The sequence below is a fragment of the Crassostrea angulata genome, chromosome 3, assembly GCF_025612915.1.
Source record: "Crassostrea angulata isolate pt1a10 chromosome 3, ASM2561291v2, whole genome shotgun sequence".
NCBI classification, from domain to species: domain Eukaryota; kingdom Metazoa; phylum Mollusca; class Bivalvia; order Ostreida; family Ostreidae; genus Magallana; species Magallana angulata.
In genome coordinates, this window is record NC_069113.1 from 28,748,852 (window position 1) to 28,772,426 (window position 23,575).

General features: G+C 38.2%; 2 protein-coding genes across 13 annotated transcripts in view; one reads left to right on the plus strand and one right to left on the minus strand.

Moving 5' to 3' along the window:
* LOC128175360 (vesicular glutamate transporter 3-like) overlaps window positions 1–7,366 on the plus strand; it is a 42,924-nt gene extending 35,558 nt beyond the window's left edge. For all 3 annotated transcript variants that reach the window (XM_052840924.1, XM_052840926.1, XM_052840927.1), the window contains 2 exons: window positions 6,278–6,399; window positions 6,539–7,366. In XM_052840924.1, coding sequence (XP_052696884.1) covers window positions 6,278–6,399; window positions 6,539–6,769 — 353 coding nt within the window. In that variant the 3' untranslated portion in view covers window positions 6,770–7,366. The remainder of the gene's footprint in view (window positions 1–6,277; window positions 6,400–6,538) is intronic.
* The window catches only part of LOC128175359 (uncharacterized), a 60,891-nt gene that overhangs the window by 35,123 nt on the left and 2,193 nt on the right, over window positions 1–23,575 (minus strand). For 6 of the 10 annotated variants that reach the window (XR_008242672.1, XR_008242670.1, XR_008242675.1 and 3 more), the window contains exons 2-4: window positions 23,013–23,277; window positions 22,813–22,912; window positions 22,454–22,628 (exon numbers count right to left, since the gene is read on the minus strand). Coding sequence is in view for 4 of the 10 variants with exons in the window: in XM_052840920.1 (XP_052696880.1) it covers window positions 9,323–15,301 (5,979 nt within the window). In the remaining 6 variants the exon portion in view is untranslated. Of the gene's footprint in view, window positions 1–8,581; window positions 15,379–15,821; window positions 15,952–22,453; window positions 22,629–22,812; window positions 22,913–23,012; window positions 23,278–23,575 lie in introns of those variants that run through there. The other 4 variants (XM_052840923.1, XM_052840921.1, XM_052840922.1 and 1 more) reach the window with 4 other exon arrangements.

Here is a 23,575-nt window from a genome sequence, read left to right on the forward strand (position 1 = left end):
TAATTACATGTATGTACTGCATGGTAAAATCATTACATTGCTTGGATACATAACTGTGAGGTAACATATCTGCTTTTATGACCTTTCACATAATATCTCTCAGTAAAGACTTTAGAGCCCTCTGGTCCCCTAATTTAAGAGGCAAGCCCTTTTTTTCCTAATATCAAATGAAAGATCAAATGATATATGGGTGATCAAAATTTTGGACGTTAGACCCCTAAAAACCTAATTACGTAACACATGATAAAATCAATAGATTCCTTGGATATATAACGGTTGAGATCGACTCAAAATTTGAAATTTTGTTTAACGTGATTTTTAATGACAACAGTTGTGAATGGAATTTGAGATCATTTTGGAGACTAAACAGGTATTGAAAATAATTCATGCACAGGATCATGCATATGACAAATAAAGTGTCTTATACGTGTAAATCTTAATGTTGAAGCTGCTAGGTCCGATTTTCATTAATTAAAAAATTGTACGCTTTTAAACGATGGTTATGCTAAGTATGTGTGCAATAATTATACGTTGTAGTAGTTTTCCGGTCAATTAAGCCATATTTCAATGAAAAATAATGTACATATTGAAACTCATTGAATCCGGATGTTGTGTATTCCGGCATTTTGTCAAATCCGGCGACATTATTCAGCCCCTTGACATTTTTCAATTATTTTTGTTTTAAAAATGTTGTGCAATCCTAATCCTGTCTATTTTGTAAACTGCCGCGATGAAAAAAAACCTGACTGCTTATAATTAGTAAGAGTATCCATAACTTTTAAACTCCTTTTAGCCAAATCTGTCAAATATCATGGTCGTTTCACCCTGTTGGTGAAAACCTAGCTGAAATGTTTACAATCGATGCGCTGTTGAACGAAAGACTCGGCTAGAAAAACTTACTGCATGTGTCGTCTAAAATTCTTCATTTTAATGATAAATTTAGAAACTTTTAGAATTCACAATGTGTAATTTTTGTTACGTTACAGGAAAAGTGTCATTCCATGCACATATAAGCACAAAATAAGTTAAATGTTATTCAACCAGTGCTTGAAATTTTAGACCGCTCTAAAGGGACTACATAGTGTGTGCAAATTATCGACAAAATACTCCTGGTTTTTTTTTCAGATTCTTAAATAATTGGTCAAAATCTAACCCGCTATCAGTATTTGATATTCCACAAAGTCATTTATTAAAATAATACCGTCATACTTGTACCATACGCAAATGGCCGGCTGGATTATGTAAACAAAGACATCTTTAAGATACAAGTGTATTAGCAAAAGAGAATAATTAATTTTAGAGAAACTTTAATAAATGACTACGGGTAGGACCTTTTCTTATAAGGGAAAGCCGGACCTTAAATGTTAACATTAAAGGTCCGGCCGGACCATTTAACGAGGCGGACCTTAAATTATACGACACCGGAAAGGCCCGAGAAGTTGCGATTGTCGGTTTAACCTCGCTTATATATTTTCTGCACGGACCTCAGGGTCCACGCAATCATCCACAAGGTAAGCGGCAGGCGTAAATACTTTTCTCGGCGGGCGTATAAATTCTGCCTAAGAGTTATCTACTTCCCCAATTTTTACTAATTTTGTGTTAATTAATGAACTTAGTCAACTTTTTATTTCCGTAATCTTTTATTTAGTTAGGAAAGATAAAATATTAAAGAAAAAATGAAAATAATCCATCAAATAAACGGCAGGCGTATATAGATATTCTTGGCAGGCGTATGATTTTCTGCTTACCCGATTTTTTCTCCAATTTTGTGCTTATTAATGAATATAAAATCAACTTTTTAATTCCATTATCATTTATTTAGTTAGAAGAAATAAAATATCAAAGAAAAAATTGAAATAATCCATCAGGTAAACGACAGGCGTGTGGTTTTCTCTCGGCAGGCGTACGAATTCTACGTAAGAGTAACTATCTTTCCCGACATTGAACATTTTTCCAAATTTTGTGCTAAATAATTAATATTAAGTCAAATTTTTTTAAATTATCATTTATTAAGGTAAGTAAAATGAAACATCTAAGAAAAAATTCAAATAATCCATTAGATAAACGGCAGGCGTCAACATTATTTCGGCAGGCGTGTGATTTCTTCGCAAGATCTATCTGCTTGCCCGATTTTTAACTAATTTCATGTTAAATAATGAATATAAAGCCAACTTTTTATTTCTATTATCATTTATTTAGTTAAAAGAAATAAAATAGCTAAGGAAATATTAAAATAATTCACCAAATAAACGGCAGGCGTATAAATTTCCTCGGCGGGCGTAAGAATTCTACGTAAGAGTTAACTATCTTTACCAACATTTTTGGGGCAGCCCCCCTCCCCCCCCTCCCCTCCCCTGATTCTACGTGCCTGAATTTTCGGATATGAAGTCCAGCATATTTTCCGATTAGAATTCAAGCATATATTTTCTTATTATCATGTTGGAAAAAAGAAATATTGTATCAAGCAGTTATTATGCGCAGATCATGCATTCCTCTATGGTTTTCACAATTACATGTATCAGTTACTACACGTACTTACTAAGGAAAAATACATTTCCAAAGAGATATATCGGTAACTTATAGTTCATTTAACAGTTAAATTCCAGCTTGTCTTCTGCCACCTGCAGGCACGTGTGTAACCCTGATTTAGAAATAGGTATCATGACCGGGGGGGGGGGGGGGGGGGGGTTGTCATCGCAACAAGATTGTGTACTCGCGTACTAGCGTACTAGACTGTACATTCATTGTTAATTTATAATTGATGTTGAATTATTATTAACAAACAAAATCATTAATTTATTATAACATGCAGTCTGGAAAGTTAACTGAAAGAACTAAAATGCCAGAGGGGGTTGTTTTCTCTTTCTGCTGGACGATTTCATTTGTCTTAAATTAATAGGGTGTAAGGATGCCCGCCTGCTAAATACACATGCTCACACGACAACCGATTAAAATGACTGTATGGATTTATAAATCATTCTAAAACATTCGATCTGATATATCATTGCTTGACAATTCAAAACTTTGAACGATTAAATTGGTTTTTATACCTACCCCGACCCTCACGAAAGAATCAATTCTGGCCAATGGAAATTTCATTTACAAGACTCCGCGCCAGAATGTCTCATTCATTAATTTTTCGCAGTTTTCGTAGACGAGTCCAAAAAAGAACTTTTGAGACACATCATACAATGTCACCATGTACCGCGAATGCCATATAACATGTGAAACTGTTTTTATTCCACCCACAAGCTTGAAATAATAAAATAATTATTATGAAAACAATACAAATAGACGTCATAAATCTCATATCAAACGACATATTACCAATTGAATTTGCGCGTCTTTTTAATGAATTTATGAACAGCGGCAAATTCTAAAATGTATTTTTTAAAGGTAATGTTAGCTGTAAGTCTGTAGCCCTTGTATGAAACATTTCGGATGGTAGTCAGTTTTTCCGGGATCCAGACCGAGAACTACATATATGCAGCTTAGGTAACTAATAATGCTCCCAATGAAATACTTTGTTTAGTAATGCAAGCTTTAAAGAAAGCATTACTTATATTTGTTTAAAAAATAACACCCCAATACTTCGTATTACATTCGCTATTTGTATTTGTAGAACAAGCAGAACCATTATCAATCCGATCCTCACCATATACATTGTTCGAATTTAATAGCCCTAGCATTACATTGCGTTGCATGCAGGCACGTAGCATCCGGGGGGGGGGGGGGGGGGGGGGGGGAGGGCAACGTATTTGATGAAGATTGAACAACATTTTTACCTTTTTACCATGTCACTTTTTTCCATGGGAGATAGCGAGTACAATTATAAAGCATTTATAAAATTTATTTAATTACCCCTCTAAAATTATGTATGTAATAAATGATTTATAAATTGCTGCTGAAGGTTGTTTGGTCTTTTCGTTTGTAGATGTTTTGCAAATAAAAAACGCGAAACGCGGGGCAAGTCGTAATTAACATCCCTAATAACTGTAACTTAAAATAAGCGGCTTTGGATTCAAATATTATCGTATACGAATATTAAGTTCACTTTTTAAAATCATCTCCACGATGATAATATCATCTTCATCGTAAATCAGTATTTTGTTTTGCCTTAAAAGAAATGTTCTATCGGAAGCAATCCCGTATTCGTTTAAATTGTCAGCGTACATTTGTCATGTCAGTAATACACATTGTGCTTTATATGACGGCCATGCATTGTAAAAAAGTTGAGTTTAATCACCATGCGTTGGAACCATTTTATTAACACATCTCCCAGTACTGAAACAATTCAAAATATAAGACTAAAAATATCATTGTCTTTATTTTTTATTTTAAAAAAATGGTAATAGTTATTAGTTGTTAGACCTATTAAAAACACAACAAAATACAATTGTATCCAAAGGGGCTTGGTTGTTGGATAGTGAATTTCCTAATTATTTGTTCCCGAAGAAAAAATTGATTAAAATTGGTAATCTTATGTGTATTTCTGTGTACTGCAACAAATAAATTCACTGAAACCCCCCGTTTCAGTCATGTTAAAAAGGTGTATTCAATGTACATTAAAAAAAGTAAAGGGACGACACTCGCCATCTTGGATTTATAGGGGGACCTCGTTTCAAGCTATGTTTTAAACAAGTTCTTCCATTTCTCCAACGATTTCTGACGAGATCTAGGTTGGGAAATATTCAAATGACTTATTCCTATCGTCTGACTACATCTGTATTCTGCATAATAAACACATTGTTCCGAAATGTACTAGATACTTGCCAAACTTATCATAATGATAATCCAATTAAAACACAATAATGAATTCCTTTAGCTGATCTTAACTAATCCTTTTCTGCATATGGAAAACACAGACATGTATGTAATGACATGTATGTATACAATCGAAGACCTGGGTAAAACTAGTACCCGCTAATGAAACCTGCAGACCTGTGTTGTGTACGTAACTTCAGACAAGATCAGTTATTTGTAACATGCATGTATTTTTATGACCTATTCTTCAAATCCACTTGCACTATTTTATTAGGTAAATAATAGCTTTAAGGTGGTGCAGGACACCTGCATATTGTGATGTATACTTCCTATTGAGATAAACAATAAAGTATATTAAATATTAATTAAATATTTACCCCCAAAATAATGTTACCTAACATTGAAGCGCAGTGGGTTAGAGCGTTTACATGTCTGTAAGAGCATTGGGGTCCAAGGTGTATTTTTGGTTATTTTACAATTGATATAAATGAGTTTTCATTGGGGGGGGGGGGGGTCTGGACCCTCACTCCCACCCCTTCTCTAAATCTGTGCACACGATGATGTACATGTAGCTACACAGAAGCAAATCTGAAATCGGCAACCGCCACAGGGAGGAGGCATAATTTAATTTTTAATTTTGTTTGTAATAATTATATAGATCATTATACTTTCTATGACATGAAATGTTAAGATTATTGATTAACTGAAAATTCACTGCAAACAGTTCAACCCCAAATTGCACATAAAGTGCTGCTCATGTGTATTATCATATGGGAAGGGACCTCATCCTTCAGTTATGAAAATTATAATTTTTAAATGTATTACCGGAGCTTGCATGTGGCCTTCATTTTTAACTAAAATGGTACAAACAGTGTTATTTAGGGGCAAACACTTGGTGCGGGTATTACTGTCTAATGACAGCATCTAGTTATTTGTTGGATCCATATACTTTTTGAAATATTTCGAATACCGATACATAGTTTGATGAAATCAATTCTATTTTAAAATATTACACAGCATTATCCATAAGAGGTTTTCTCAAAAGTCTTGTCGGAAAAGTCCGATGATCCATATTATAAAAATGTACCTAATTCAAATAGAGATTATATTTAACTACTTGCCAAGCAAAATAACATATCGTTGATTTTAAGACAAATAATAATCGATAAAATCATCTCCTGTCAGTACTTTGAGTAATCTTTGTAAGGACAAGGTCATAAATCAGAACGAAATTCACTGTTAGCAGGTCTTCAAAATCATCGTTAAATCTTCAATTAATAAATTAAATCAATCAAATCTATTAACACTAATCCAGACGTATCACTTTTTCACACTCATTTAACACACTTTTGGGTTTTCAATCTGGTAGATTTTTCTATAATTCAATGTATGAAAAGGGGTCGGTGACACACATTCTTTTGAACAGGAAAGCTTACCTGAGCTTGGCTCAGGTGTGCTAAAAATATGTTTGATATCCTCCAATATAATGTATCAACTTTCAATTCTACGGTAGCATACCGGGTAAATCCTTTAGACCTGTCACCTCAATATGCAAGCATTCTCACAGGCGTGGCCAGACTGGGCCAGCTCGGAGGTTCTATCAGTACAACATTAGCCGGAGCCCTCAGGGAAAAGGTACGTCTTGGGGTTATACTCAACACAATAGTTTGGGGGGGGGGGGGTAAGAAAGACTACAGTAAAGCTTTGTTGTTTATAATCATTTTTATCGATCTTGATTAAAGTTATCTTGATCTATTTTATTCTATTACTTCAGAATGCAGAATCTTGGCAAAAGATTTTAATAATCACGGGATCAGTTCATCTATTTGCTGTTGTCATATTCACTATTTTTGGATCGGGAAAACAGCAGAAATGGGCCCAATCAGTGTACGAACCGTTAACTTCAAACAATGGTCAAAAACAGGACTATGGATCCACCAACACTTCATCGTCTTCTAATCAATTTTTATTGAATAGCGCGTTAATAAGCGACAAACCATCTTAAACAGGCTTCATCATCACCAAACACTTGAACAACACAAACGTTTCATTTAGTAGCTTGTTCAACATCCTACCGGTTCCACACGTTATAATTGGTCATTCAAAGCTACGAAGCTTTTTACTGGTCGATTGCTTTTGGCCAAAGGGGTCGGAATTTGTTTCAATATGGTCAAGTTTTATTTTCCTTAACCGTGCTCTAGCATTGTTTTACGGGGCTCTTTCAGGTCGTCTTGAATAAAGTGAAATATATATACACTGTATACGGACAAATCAGAACTAAGCACCGCCAGCTACTGACCGCCGTATCTTGTCTACCCAGTATTCTAAAAGTGGAGTGACTGTCACAATTCTGTACCATGTTCTATGTCATTATATTCGATTTTTGTCTGTGTTGATATAAACGATATCAATAACCGTATTATATAACGAGACTGTTCATCAGAACAGCTGCATGAATTCAAAAGATTTCCAGTGCGTTGTGTTGTGCATGTTTTGACTTAACAATTAGACTTTTAAAGTGTTATATTACCATTTACTTAGAAAAAAAAACCCAATAAAACTTGAATTATTTTGCTTACAATTAATGTACTAGTCATTTAAAGATCGCATCTCTCCACAATGAATTACCGAAAACCAACATAAAATAATGTGGGAGGGATTTTTTAAATATACCTCCTTGACTGCATTTCACGAACATAGGTATTCAAAGATCACAGAGCTAACCGAGAACAGGCATCACCTTTATGAGACCAACTTTGACACATTATATAAAATCAGGCAATGATCTAGTATATAAAATACTATAAATTTATTGCTGATATTGAGGTCAACACGATGAGTAAGCTACCCGAGAAGTACACTATTCAACGAGCCGGAGGCGAGGTGAATATTGTACTACGAGGGTAGCTGAATCATCGTATTGATCGAAAACAAACAGAAATAATTATTTTATGATTCAGCGACGATACAGACTGAGACATATCAAATTAAGTGTTATCAAGCGAAGATTTTAGTTTGAAACTATAGCCAAACAATCTGAACGATCTAATTTTAGTCCAATGTAGAGAAAATCAAATGTTATATTGACCTCCTATATCACGTGCAGGTGAAAGAAGCGTTCTGGTTTTTTTTTAGATTGTTGGATATGAAGCAATCAGAGAGCTAGTGATCAATCAATAATATAAAATGGATTTTTTGGTTTTGACACATTATCATATCATATGATATAATATTGCATTGTACATATGTTCAATTTTATATTGTAACATATGATACGATGTTCTCATTATATACAATATTGTGTCACAGGATACATTTTATATTGCATTCTATGATATCACATTATAAATTAATATTGTAGAATATCATGATACAATATCATATTGCATCAGATTCAGAGATGGGATCAAATACATTCAAAAGTAATTAATTAAATTACAATTACTTGCTTAAAACCTTCAATTAAATTACCTTTACAAGGATTTTCAAATGTATTTAATTAAATTACAATTGCTTTGCAAATGTAATTGATTAAATTGATTAAAGGGGCATGGTCACGATTTTGGTCAAAAATTATTTTTCCGATTTGAATAATTACAATGCTTCAGTGAGGCATTCTTAATAGGTAAACAAATTTTGAGTGTCATTTGTTGAGTAACAAGCGAGTTTCAGAGCTTACAATTCTTTGACATGTAAACAAAGCTTTTGTTTACACTTTGAATGTTGAAGTTAAAATTTTTAATTTAGACCTAAAATGAATTTGTTAAACGTTAGGAACTGTTTATCTATGCTTAAAATGAATAAGAAGATAGAAAAATCAGCTTTGTTCTGGATTAAGAATGCATACTTGTCTCCATACTTTATTAGTAAAAAGCTACAAAAAACAAATGAATTGTTGTTACAATACACATACATTTACAAACATAATAACTATGACAATAATGCGACTCCATACATTTCTGTATACAAATGTATTATTGACTAGAACTGCTTTCCATAGATTTAAGTTTCATCAGCAACCACGTGTTTTGCAAAACCTTCCAAAATTACAACATTCACATTTACTTATACATCGTAAATCTGCCAAGAACTTATACTGTATGATAAAATACAGACTTATATTGTATGCTTATACAATGAAACAATTGCATGCTATGCAAAATATGAATCTGCGCACTATGCAGAAAGTAGGTCATGTCGGCCGATAGACATTGGAGAGAAATACTCAACTATCATGAAAATGCAAGCTTATGCATACTAGAATTTCACTCAAAACTCTGGAAAGATACATATACAATGCGATAAACATTCACTTACACTATGGCACTGCACACTTCACACAAAACGACATAATGCTCTGTAGCAAAACAGCTCGGCTCCAGCCGACATGTGAAACTCAAAATCTTTACTCAGTAAGTCGTACATAGAATGTTTCTTAAACATCACACTCCCCGCCTAATATCCCAAGGATATTACAATTATACAAAATTATAAATCATATACACAAAAATCTAAACAGTATGTGAGCAAACCAAAGCACACTAATAAACTGAACAAGTTAGTCAATCAGTAGCACCAATTCCGTTATTGGTCGAATGTAGGTTGTGTCCTTGCCGTCTTTGATCACCCGAACTTCAACTGTTCTCACTTTCTGATCGTTGTCACTTTCGAAAGTCTTCACAATCAAACCCATCGGCCACTGTCCACGGTGCAACTCCTTGTCACGTAATAGGACCACGTCACCTTCCTTCACGTCAGGACGTTCCTCACACCATTTCCTTCTTGCTTGGAGATTCTGTAAGTATCCATCCTTCCAACGCTTCCAAAAGGTATCGGAAAGGTGTTGTACATGTTTCCACTGAGCTTTGTAGATTTCCTTTATGTCGCCACAAGTCTGTGGAGGAATGTCTGTGAAACCTTTCTGGGCAAGTAGCATTGACGGACTGATGACATAAGGACTGTCAGGATCACATGACAGTGAACAAATAGGACGGGAGTTCACGATTGCACACACCTCACACATGAATGTGCACAAGACTTCATGGGACAACTGTTTCGCATTTGGGTTCAACAACATGGCGTCTAGTATCTTGCGAGAGATCCCAATCATCCTCTCCCATGATCCTCCTCTGTGTGATGCATGGGGTGGATTAAAGGTCCATGTTATCCTGTTGTTGCGAAGGTAATCTCTAATAGGTCGTTTCTCTGTATAAACGGCATCCGCTTGAATCGCGTCCAGGGCGCCTAAGAAGTTGGTCCCTCGGTCCGAACGCATCTCCTTCACTGGGCCACGTAGAGACACAAAACGTCGCAGTGCATTTATGAATGATGAAGAGCTCATCTCTTCTATGACTTCTATGTGAATGGCCCTTGAAGTCAAACATGTAAAAAGTACCGCCCATCTTTTGTTGTGAGATAATCCTCCTCTGGTCTTGCGCGCGGCTACAGTCCACGGGCCAAACACGTCGACACCTACTGCTGAGAAAGGAGGACCAGGCGTCAGTCTGTCTGCAGGTAAGTCACTCATACGCTGGTGTTCCAGTTTTCCTCGGAGTTTCCTGCAGGTAACGCACTTGTGTATAACTGAGTTCACAAGTGTCTTACAGCCAGTGATCCAGAACCCACCTGACCTCACTGCACCTTCTGAGATAAGTCTTCCTTGGTGATAAACTTTGCTGTGGAAATGGGACACAAGAATTCTTGCAACATGAGATTTTCCAGGGATGATTATTGGGTTCTTCTCATCAACAGGAAGGTTAGATTGGTTGAGACGTCCGCCAACACGTACCATGCCCCGTTTGTCCATAAATGGGTTCAAAGTCACAATGCAGCTTGAAGGGGGTACAGGTTTACCTTCTTTCAAAGATCTGATCTCTTCCTTATAAAAGAAAGCTTGTACTTCCTGCAGGATGAAATGCTCAGCCTCTTGCATGACCTCAACATCGAATGCTGCTGAATCTGCAGCTCCTCTTTTCAATCGGCAAATCTTCTTCAGATTATAAACAGCACGCACCAAACTTTTCCAAGTTGAAAAGTTTTCAAATCTTGCCACAAATGGTGTGTTTATTTCCGTTTTCTTTACTCTTACTTCTGGACGTACATTATGGTCTTCTTCAGGAGAGACCAAAGGAAAGGTAAGAACTTCTTCTTTACTATGAGGAGATCTGAGTAAAAGTGGTCCTCTAAGCCAGTCACTCTCTGCTAGCTCTTCTACCGATGTCAAACATCTAGTCCCTATGTCTGCTGGATTCTGCGCAGTTGGTACAAATTTCCACTGTAAAGGCTTAGAGCGTCTGTGGATGACAGCCACTCGGTTCGAGACATAGTTATAAAATCTGCGAGTTTGGTTGTTCAGGTAACCTAGTACTACCTTACTATCTGTGTAGTACGTCGCTGCATCTGGGTCGATATCCAAGTGTTTGAACACTGTCTGAGCCAACTCTGTGCCCAAGACTGCTGCACAAAGTTCAAGACGCGGGATAGTTGTAGTCTGAAGTGGGGCTATCTTAGATTTCCCAATGACGAATCCAACGTGGACATCACCAGAGTTGCTGATTGTACGCAGGTACACCACTGCTGAGATCGCTTTCTCAGAAGCGTCCGAGAATATATGTATTTCCCTCATGTGAGTACGGCTTAAGGAAAGCTGCGTAAACATTCTTGGAATGTGCAAGTCTTCTAGAGAGCTGAGGGAGTCCTTCCATCTTGTCCACTCTTCCTCTCGGTCACTAGGTAAAGGATCATCCCAACTACTGTTGCACTCACCCACTTCTCTATACAGAATTCTGCCATGTATCACTATGGGTGCAATAAAACCCAAAGGGTCGAACAAGCTGTTGACAACAGAAAGAAGTCCTCTCTTTGTGAAGGGTTTCTCTAGAATGCGTGTGCTGTATGTGAAGCTGTCCGAGTTAATGTCCCATGACAGGCCTAGACTGTGCTGGACAGGCAAATCATCAGATCCAATGTCCAGTGACATTAAGTTCTTTTCCAAGTCCTCAGATGGAAAAGCTTCCATGACTTCCACATCGTTTGACACAATCTTATGGAGTCTGATTCTTGCATTGTTCAACGCAACCTGAGTCTTCTTTAGCAATCTAATGGCTTCTGCACTAGAGGGCAAGGAGATAAGACCATCATCCACATAAAAGTTCTTCATCACGTAATTCCTTACATCACTATCTTCGTTCTCTACTGTTTTCCGTAGACCATAAGTGGCCACTGCCGGTGAAGGTGTGTTCCCAAACACGTGAACCTTCATTCGGTACTCAATAAGTTCTTCATCCGAGTCGTTATTCTTGTACCAGAAGAACCTCAAAAAGTCTCTGTCCTCTTCACTAACAAGGAATGAGTAAAACATCTGCTGGATGTCCGCCATGATGGCTACTTTGTCCATACGGAAACGTAACAGTATACCAAGCAAGTCATTCGTTAGATTAGGTCCTGACAGTAAGACACTATTGAGAGAGACACCTTCATAACTCACTGATGAGTCGAAAACTCCACGTATTTTTTCTGGTTTTCGTGGATGATACACCCCAAAAAGAGGTAAAAACCAGCACTCTTTTCCTGGAGGAACAGGTGGTGCAATCTCTAAAGCGTCACTTTCCGTGATTGATTTCATAAACGTGATCATGTGCTCCCTCTTTATAGGGTTCCGCTTCAAATCCCTGTCTAGCATCAGCGCACGCTTTAACGCTTGACTTCTGTTGTTCCCTAACTGCGGTCTACGAAGCTTAAAAGGGAGTGGAGCTTTCCATCTCCCGTCTTCATCTTTCACAAACTCATTGTCCATAATCCTGAGGAATTGGCGATCTTCGACAGAGATCCCAACTTCGTCATCATCCCTGTTCCGCTCGAAAATGTGGAACCCAACATCGTCTCGACAGGATGCGATGTCCTCCTTTAGATGGAAACTGTTAGGACAGGGTTGAAAAATCGACTGACGTTCACAGGTAACTATGTTAGTCTTGAGCACATTGATAGTCGATGGTTTATGCGACTTGTTGATACATACATCTCCAATGACGACCCAACCTAGTTTCAGCTGCAACGCAAAGGGTGAGTTCTTAGGTCCAGGTCTCTGAGACAGCACATAATGGGCCTCCAGTAGGTCACGTCCTATGAGTAGTAGAATTTCCGCTTGTGGATTCATAGGAGCTAAAGGTAGGTCTTGAAGATGTGGGTGATGTTTCACTACATCAAGGGTCGGTATTTCATGTTTCTCATTGGGAATTTCATTACATTCTGTAATGGTAGGCAGTTCCATCACAACAGAACCATCAGTCGTTGCTACCATCAGACCTGATATCCTACGACCACTCGTCTGTATGCGGCCCGCACATGAGGTAAGTGTAAAGAAATGTGTCTGTGAGTGAGGCACATTCATAAAGTCAAACAGTTCTGATCTTGCGAGTGTTGTGTTGCTCTGGTCATCAATCAGAGCATAGATGCGTAAACGTTGTGAAGGGGTTCCTTTCGGATATACGTCCACAAGTACAGCCTTTGCACACGAACGTCCAGTAAACTGTTCACCACACACCGCCGTGCACTTAGAGAGGATGTTTGCTCCCTCCCCGCCATTCTGTCTCTGGCTCTCAGGTGGATGAAGAGCTGTAGGGTGCTGTGAACTTTCACATTCCTCGCATCTTATATCTGCGCGGCAGGTCTTGAACGTATGCGTGTCTGATCCGCAACATCTGTAACACAAGTTATGTTCTCTGAGGAATAATTTCCGGTCACGAACGGATTTCTTCCTGAAAGCCCTGCACTCATTCAAGGTATGCTCAGCATCGTGGATAGGGCATCTCTTCCCTGTGGTCTTAAAGTCTGTTCCTGAGTCTTTAAAATCAGTCTTCTTGACATTCACTGATTTTGCAGGTTTGAAGTTCTGCTGGTTGTATCTTGGTGTCTCTTTGACAAAAGCCTGAGTCACTTGTAAGCCAGGGTCATTCATCATGGTTGACATTTCCTTCACAAATTCACAGAATATAGTAAATGGAGGGTAAGTAACTCCACGAGTCTGTTTGTACTTCGAGGCTTTAGAAGTCCACTTATTCTGCAAACCAGATGTTAACTTCTGAACAATGGGAAGCACTCCTACTGATGAGTCAAAATAACTGAATTGTTGATTGTATTTTGGATTTTCCTTTAACGCCAGTGTTTCGCTCAAAATATCTGAAAGTTCATACAACCGTCTTGGTTCGTTCGCACTGAGTCGGTGGAAATTCGCAAGCTTGGTCTTAATTGCTGTTTCGATCAGTTCAGGTGAGCCGTATCTTTCCTCCAGTCTAGTCCATAAGGTCTCACAGCCTTGTGTAGGATTTCCTATTGATGCTGCTCGGATGCTTTTAGCGTGTTCCTTGGAGCTAGGGCCCAACCATCTGATGAGGAGATCGAGTTCTTCTGAGGGCGAAACTGATGCCTCCTGAATAACTGACTTAAAACTGGTCTTCCAGGGTACAAAGTTCTCAGGTTTATCGTCAAAATTGACCAGCTTATTGATCATGAGTTCTTTCTTAAGTAGAAAGCTTGAAATATCAAACACAGTGTTCTTGGATGATTCCAATCCCTTGGGAACAGGTGTAGATATTCTCGTAACTGGGTTGACTGACTCGCTGTTAAGTTTCTCTGTTGCTTTGTGGGATTCCTCGTTCAACATTTCTGTCAGAGGTTCCTTTAAGGTTGTCTCTACTGGCTGTAGACTAATCCCTTCGACAAAGTTTCTTGCCCGTTCAATCGGATCCTCGACTTCTACGACAGGTTCGGCCACTGATTCGGAGGAAACAGATATGTAGTCCGGTTCCATGCTCTCAAGAGCACGTAGTTTCGCTTCTGCCACAGCAGCATCTCTTTCGGCGTCAAGGACTTCCAGGTCCACTTGAATAGATGCCTGCTCTTTACGTAGTTTGGCTTCCTTTCGTGCGTACTGCAGTTTAGCCTTGGTCTCCTCCGCTTCAAGACGCTGCTGCGCCAAGGAGATGGAAGAGGCAGCAGATCGATGAGACCCAGCGCTTCTCCTTGATCGAATAGACTTTCTGTCTTCATGTTCCGCAGGCTTTGGGGAATCCCGAGGCTCCGCCTTTATCTGTATAGGCTTCGGAGTCTTCACTTGGACAGGATTGGGGCTCCTCATTGTCACAGGCTTGGGACTCATCACAAAGGACGACATTTGTGAGTCTAGCCCGCGCACAAACTCACTAACTTTGTCCATGAGTAAGTCTGTCACTATGTTCTGTGATGCTTTCTCTCTCTCACTCTCCTTTGTATTAGAGCGTTCCAGAAAGGCCAACAATTCTTCCTGAACTCCGCAGTACTCTTTAGCGAGGTTGATCAGTCTATCTCGTTGGAGATGGTAAGATTCCTTAGAGTCTGTAGCCATTTCTTTCATCTCTGCTTCTAACTTCCTACGCACAGTTCTCAGTTTTGTCCAAAATTTTGAAACAGACTGTTCGAAGAGAGCTCTTCCTGTCTCTGTCAAAACGATCTTCCTGGGACGACCACTTGTGTCCTCTTCTGTTGGATTCATGGTTGCCATGTGTGCTTGTAGAGCCAGTCTTTTTACTGTTCTGGATTAAGAATGCATACTTGTCTCCATACTTTATTAGTAAAAAGCTACAAAAAACAAATGAATTGTTGTTACAATACACATACATTTACAAACATAATAACTATGACAATAATGCGACTCCATACATTTCTGTATACAAATGTATTATTGACTAGAACTGCTTTCCATAGATTTAAGTTTCATCAGCAACCACGTGTTTTGCAAAACCTTCCAAAATTACAACATTCACATTTACTTATACATCGTAAATCTGCCAAGAACTTATACTGTATGATAAAATACAGACTTATATTGTATGCTTATACAATGAAACAATTGCATGCTATGCAAAATATGAATCTGCGCACTATGCAGAAAGTAGGTCATGTCGGCCGATAGACATTGGAGAGAAATACTCAACTATCATGAAAATGCAAGCTTATGCATACTAGAATTTCACTCAAAACTCTGGAAAGATACATATACAATGCGATAAACATTCACTTACACTATGGCACTGCACACTTCACACAAAACGACATAATGCTCTGTAGCAAAACAGCTCGGCTCCAGCCGACATGTGAAACTCAAAATCTTTACTCAGTAAGTCGTACATAGAATGTTTCTTAAACATCACAAGCTTGAAAAAGGTTTTTAATTGGTATATTGAACCTATGTAAACAAAAACAGGGCACGAGCCTTGTTTACATGACACAGAATTGTGAGCTCTGTATCTTACTCAAAACTCAAAGACTGACTCTAAAATTTCATTTGATCATTAGAAATGCATTTCTTAAGCATTGTTAATAATAGAATTAGAAAAATAGAATTTGACGAAAATCGTGACCACGCCCCTTTAAAATACACATTTATATTTGAGAAAAATACATTTATTGAATTAAAGCAGATATAACATATACAACTTTTGTCAAAGGACTATATATGATAAGGGCCTAAAATGGCCCCCTAAAATGAACATCATCATTTTACTATGATTCTTTGTTTTCTTAGTACAGATATGTATGTGATGTGTTTACATAACATTCATTTTGTTTCAAGTGCCCACAATATAGAAATACGACATTATAACGACAACCTTTTCCCGCCATTTATGCATTTTTAGCGTAAAACAGCTTGTTTTCAAGCAGTTTTTCCTTCCGAAAACATAGAGCGCATTCTTGAACAAATAAAATATTTTAATCAGAGATGTATCTAGCCAAGACTGATAAGTGACAAAAAAATTTTCCTTGTTCAAGCATGCGCTCTATATTTCCCATTCGTAAATAGATAAGAAAAATGTCAATTTTTGGCTGATTTTGATTGAATTATAGAAATGGCGTCACTTCTGACGTCATATACTGCCAGTGAGTGCAAATAAATCAAATAAATAGATGAAAAATATATTTTATATCAACTCTTCTAAAAAAAATAGTTAACATTTTATTGCACCCGAAACACTTAAAAAATGACGAATTATGGGGGCCAAATTTAACTCTTATCATATATAGTTCTTTACCAATGATTTAGCTACAACACCACATGTTTACAGTTTCACGGTTTCGTTTAATGATTATAAATTGTTCAGTATCCATGTCCCTTAACCTACACCTATCATGTTTACAAGTCTTTTCTGGGACACTGAAAGTAAACATTTATCTCCACTAAATTCCTCTTTACAAATTGGAAAAATACAGGTTAGGTAAATCTAGGTAGAGAGCAGACTATAATTGTTATCAAAACACAATTCACACCTATTGGTCTATTGGTCATTAAGGGATCCCACCAAGATTTGGCAACAGAAACTTAAAAACAAGAGGCCCATGGGCCACATTGCTCACCTGAGCAACAAAAGGCATGATAAAATCAGCTTCATGGAGTCATGATACAAAATATTTAGACAATGTGGTATAATACATGTGGATCCTTTACGAAAAAATCTGTTTCCCCCTGGATATTTTAATATTTATAACCAAGTCCCTTTTCTAACACGATGATTTTATAGTCGTATCACATTCAGCATCTCAGTTCTCAAAAAGACCCTAAACAATTGTTTATATATACAGGGTATAAACCTACATCAAACCAGGAACCTCTTGTGAGGCCTAATTATTTTGCAGGGGCGAAATTTTAAACAGCTTTAAAGAATCAGCATAAAAATGCTTGCATATAAATAAAAGCATATATAACAAGCATTCTGAGAGTATTGCATAAGCAATACACGTCCCCTACCGGTTTGTATTATTCTATGAAAGCTTCCAAGCACACAACTATTTCAGAGCTATTGTAAACGAGATGTCATGCTTTAATCAGAGATAAAAGAACAGAGGAAATTAAAACTATATAGAAATTAAATAGGAAATAGGTAAAATAATACTCTTTATTTCATCTCCTGTAATTTCGCCAAGTCTTTTCTGTATTCGCTGGTAAAAATTTGTGAAAACAATGCACTGTTATGCACAATATCATTTCTTACCGTCTTCTGTACCCCGAATCAAACCAAACAGTTAAACAGCCCAACCCGACAACGAACCCGATTGTAATAATAATACAAAAAAACCCTGCCGATTAAATTTACAACACAATGCTTGACACTATTTTATAGAATTTATTTGTTTGTTAGAAATGATAAAAGGAATGGTACAGGAAAAGGAATGGTTCAAGTAACGCACGATATTATTACTGACTACATACTGACCTCGTTTATTCAGTTACACACCGAACCCGATAACGAACCCGAACATTAAAAAATTAGAATATAAAAAATTAATTTTCTCGAAAATATGTCAATCAGACGCTACAAAAGTGTAAACTTGATCTGTAGTTTGACATTTTGAAGCTGTTCAGCAAATTTCATATTATTCCTCAAATGCATAAAGAAAAAAAGTGTGGAAAACTGAAGTGGGACAGACAGACGGACTGACGGACGGACGGACAGACGGACGGACGGACAGACGGACTGACGGACGCAGAGGAAAGCTATAGTCCCCTCCGGTGAAACCGGTAGGGGACTAACAAGGGCACTGCAAAGTGGAGCATCCCCTCGCGACATGACTCGTTGTAGGGGGAAATGCATTATTTAGGAAAATACATGTAAATTTTTCAGATCAAAATTTATCAGATCAAAATAAATAGAACAGAACAATTTCTAAAAACCACTTTGAATTTATAATTTCTATTTCATCCTAATCCCCAAACTTTGTGGTGTATAAATGGGGGGGGGGGGGGTACATGTACGTGGTTGCACAGTTTTCCTATCCCTGGCAGAAACTCAAAACATGTACACATATGCTTTAAAGTTAAATAATTAATATAGATTCATTAAGTGACATTCATTTCTATATAAGCATACATAAACGACCCGTATACGTGTATATTATAAAAAGTAGCTGCAGATCTAGCGATCTGTAGTCTACTCTGATGGACAATTCTAGTTGCTTGTGGTATGTCAACTCATAGTAGTAGATATGCAGTTACTATTGATATAAAACAATCTTCGCGTGATAAATGTGCGATATCTGTCAAAGTATCCTCCGGAATTTGGACTAGTTTTATTGTAAGTAATACGGGAAAATTTGTCCGAAAGTCGACTGCTAGCTTGTTTCGATGTCAATTGGATGACTTTAATTTCTTGCCCGCTTCAACTTATACCTATGGGCAATCTTCTAACTCTCCAATACTACAAAACGTTCGCTTTTTTTTTTTACCTTTACTAGATTAAAATGCCAAATATATCAAGTTGTTGATTTGAACTGCACACGGTAGCGATTTACTTAAAGTCGTACAGAAAATTACCGGAAATGTCTATTGTCAAGTCGTACATAGAATTCATGTTTTAACTTTTTTACGATAATTCAAATAATATTGAATCAATTGACTTGGAAACACACACACGCACGCACGCGCGCACGCACGCACGCACGCACGCACGCACGCACGCACGCACGCACGCACGCACGCACGCACGCACACACACACACACACACACACACACACACACACACACACACACACACACACACACACACACACACACACACACACACACACAGAGCAGCGATGCTATATCCCCCTCGCAACAAGTTGCGCGAGGGGATAATAACAAACATTCAAACACACCTTAAAGCTGACATGAATTCATAAATACGCATTATTTCCCTTTTATCTCCGACTACCGCCATATTAGTTGTCGATTTCTATTGTTCTGCTCATAGCTCCACACCCCCTATATAAAGCTGAGAGCACTATTCATGCTTCACCGCATTCAGGAATTTCATACACCCGAACACGTTACCTAGGACGAAAAGACGTGTAGAAACGCGTTTTGAAGAAAAATAAAATGACAACCACTGCACTGGCAAGATATATCCAATAAACGACGAAACAAGACAGACTGAAATCCAGGTGATGATACTTATAAAATTCCTCGATAACTGTGGACCGTTTTCCTGTGTATACTATAACATCGCACATGCGCAAACCACACACTGTGGCAGATCGAGCAATGTCAATGATTGCATGGATTTTAGAAACGGAGCGTTTTTGTAGGAACGAATGGAAACGATGTTACGTTGTTACTTTCTTGGATTTACTGTGATTATCATTTATCTACTGTGCTGGATGTAGTGCCACCGGGGTTTTCAAAAAGATGCAGACGCTATTCACTCTGTATGAACGACACACGTGTTCGATGTGCTTGCGAAGTTAAGCAGCACTGTCTGTGCAAAATAATAAAGTAAACCTGGGAAATCCTTTCAAGAATAAATATACTTTGTATTTCATTGATTGTTGTTTTCTTTATTCTTTACTAAAACATTTTACTACAATATGTAGTTCATGCATTTGGAAGTCGGTGCAGCCTGAATGCCTCGATCGGAAAGCAACCGAAGGTAAATTTCTCAACCGGTATATATACACCAGTGGCAGTAGAGGAGCGATCGAAACTAATATGGCGACCAAATGCTTTTTGCTAGCGCTCTCGAGCGCTAGCAACTATGTTAGTCTTTTTCACTGGAATACGCATGCTCGACTCCATAGTAGGGGATTCTGGAAATTCTGTACTACTGTAGATAAACTGTACCATTTGAATTTCGTTTTATCATTTTCACATGAAGTTTTGTGTTTTATTGTAAATGTCAAAAAGTAACAGTAGCTTAGGACTAATAATGCAGAGTTATTTTCGATATTATAAGAAATAGCTAGCTTTATCTTAGATTTTTTCAACCTCGGAAAACAACTTCGGATATGTTTTCCGAGCTTGCCGGAAAGGCCCGAGAAGATACGATTGCTACAAAACAGTACCAATGGTTCTTGAAAATGTTCACCCGGAAATTGAAATTACAGTAGATACATAATGATTAAGACACAGTCAATGGGCTATGCCATGCCTCTAGTTTCACATTTCTAAATTGATACCCCACTTCAACACAATTCCATTACACCACTGTGCCTTCCCATTTAATTAATCGACTCAAAAATATATATAAACCAATGTTTTATAAATCTGCTTCTGTGTTTTATGATAGCTACAGCGCTAGCTCACCAATCTTTTTTGAAAGATAAGCTTGTATGAATTCATGTCAGCTTTAAGCTATTAACTTTATTAACTCACCGTAACGTTGTTCTGTCACCCTACTTTGGTAGCAGGCCTGAGGGGACAGTTTTTTTTATGCATGAAATTGTGGGGTGGGGGTACCCCCATTTAGCACTATGTTGCGGGAAAAATATAATTTGCACCTGGATCAAAATGACTTGTAACTACCTGTTAGACTTAAGGAAGGACATTAAGGTTAAAAATTTACCCAAAATGACACCCATATTTTTTTCTGGTCAAATAAAATGTCTTATTGACCCCCCTGTGACAGTGTAATGTCAAAATTTTACCCATTTTGGCCCATTTAGACCCCACCCTACCGTATTCCCTGCAGAGAGATGACCCCCGGGACAGGGTGCAACCTGTAGTCTAACATGTTCCCTCCCTGCCAGTCTGTACCATCCACCTCCCATCCATGTCATTTTCACACTATTTCACTTACCGTCTGCCCTACTTTCTACTTGCATGAAAAGTGAGCACACCTGTCAACAGCCGCCGTTTCGCATCTGACTCCCAAGCACCCCCTATAACACTATGGGACCTACATGCTTTACATCAAAATACAGGAATTACTCCTTGCTACCATAAAATTATCACCTATAATCAATTCACTACTTTTCATAGTACATACAGGCCCTCAAATACAGTAACACTCATTTTTACTAAAATATTGACCGGTACTTTATGCGAAACTGTCCCTTGCTACCTTTAACTTTGAGTGAACCTCCTTAAATAGGGGTGAAACTGCCTTAAAGGCTACCCAGGCCTATGACGGAGTAAACTTGACAAAATTTTGAAGATGGGCACTATTGAGAATGAAATATGCCAGTGGAACAAAACATGTAGATTTTGAATAAAAAAGCTCTTTCTGAGAAAGTATGAGTTGTCATTTGTAAAGGGTCCAAACTACAAAAACTCAAAAAGACTGAAGACGACTAAGAAGAAATAGAGGAATACTACAGAGCCTATAGATTCTATATCAACAGATTTTACCCAACTCTGACTTATTGCATCCAGGTGAAACACTTACATATTAGCCAAAATGGTCTATAATTTTGAATTTTCCCTACATTTTTAGTAAATATTAAATACAATTAAAACACATAAAACATCTTAAAATACTGAAATTTGATACAAAGGATTTCTAATTAGCCTACACGGGTCATGTATGCCCTCAATGACTGTTTATCTAAACTCAGCAAGTGATAATTAATGTGCAGTTAGTCTTAAATCCAGGGGGAGATAATCTGAAGACATGATATGTGACCAACACTGACAGCATCCATCAATTCACCCCTTATAATCCTAACAAAGCCTCATAAGATGGAAAATTCCTTATCAGATACTGGTTACACTCTTAATTTAAACAAACACATTAGTGATAAAAGGATGGGGATACACCAAGTGCTGCAACTATATGTAGCAGGTACCCAAAGGCAGGCCACATTCAAACATGCCCTGCTCCAAGAGAACCCAATACAGAATAAACCACGGAAAACGCAAAGGGTATTTCCGAAAGGGTCATCCCTATTTCAGTTCAAAAGTAGTACCTGTTGACGGTTGCCATGGCGACGACGTTGGAGATGCTGATGACAGTTCCCGGTCAGTCTCGGCAAGTGACCAGTGGACGCGTCCGCCCCAGGAAGCCTATCGAGATGCCCTTTCATCCATGTCCTCTTCATGCCAACAGTCCAGTGCTGCCATCCCGACTCTGTCCTGTTAAGCCTACAACAGTCAAAATTGCAAGTGAGGATCGGTCTGACGGAGAAAACATTATAGTCAACGTACAATCACTGACCACGCTACTGCAAGAAACAGCAGTCCACCATTACTGCAGTAGCCCTAAAATGAACTTCAGCATTTCCAAGAGACAAGGACTTTGCATAACAGGCCAGTCCAAGTGTCTTACCTGTCGGTTCAGCTCTAGTCAGGTGCAGCTGTACGATACACACAAGAAATCTAGAGGACCGGAGACTGGAACCCTCAATGAGGCCCTTCTACTCGGCTGTCTAAAAACAAAGGTTGGAGTGTCAGACACTAGTTTCATTCTCAGCTGCCTTAACGTTAAGGCACCTGATATAAGGGGAATGCAGCGAAAACTGAACTCACTCTGTGACCGAGTGGAAGAAATTAACTCTGAGAGCATGCGAGAAAACCAACGATACGTGAGGAGGGTGAACCGCTTGGCAGGAAGGGAGGAAACGGAAGTCGACTTGGAGACTGACACGTCATATAACAACAGACCACAGGCCAGCTTCGAGGCTGGGACTCAGAGCTTCTCACCCCTTGTAGAGAACAACACTCCCCGGAAGCTGGTGCTGGTGCTACAGACTGCCAACAAGCTCTGTAGTAAAAGATCCTGTGACCACCGGAACTGCAAGAAAAATTATGAGAGTGATGAGACCATTGCATCAAGTGAAGCTACCCTTGTGAGGAGAAACTTAGATTCCCTGCGCGAGGAGAACATTTTCAATGTCAGATCAGTAACCAGTGACTCCTCTGCACAACTTGATAAGACACTCAGAGACTATTCCGCAGCGACTGGCACTGAAATCATACAGTACAAGTGCTTTATTCATAAGCTAAGGAACCTGCAAAAGAACATCAGGAGCATAAAGCTAAAGTCCCCCCTCCCACCCGGTAGCAACAGAGATGCTTTTATTCAGAGACTG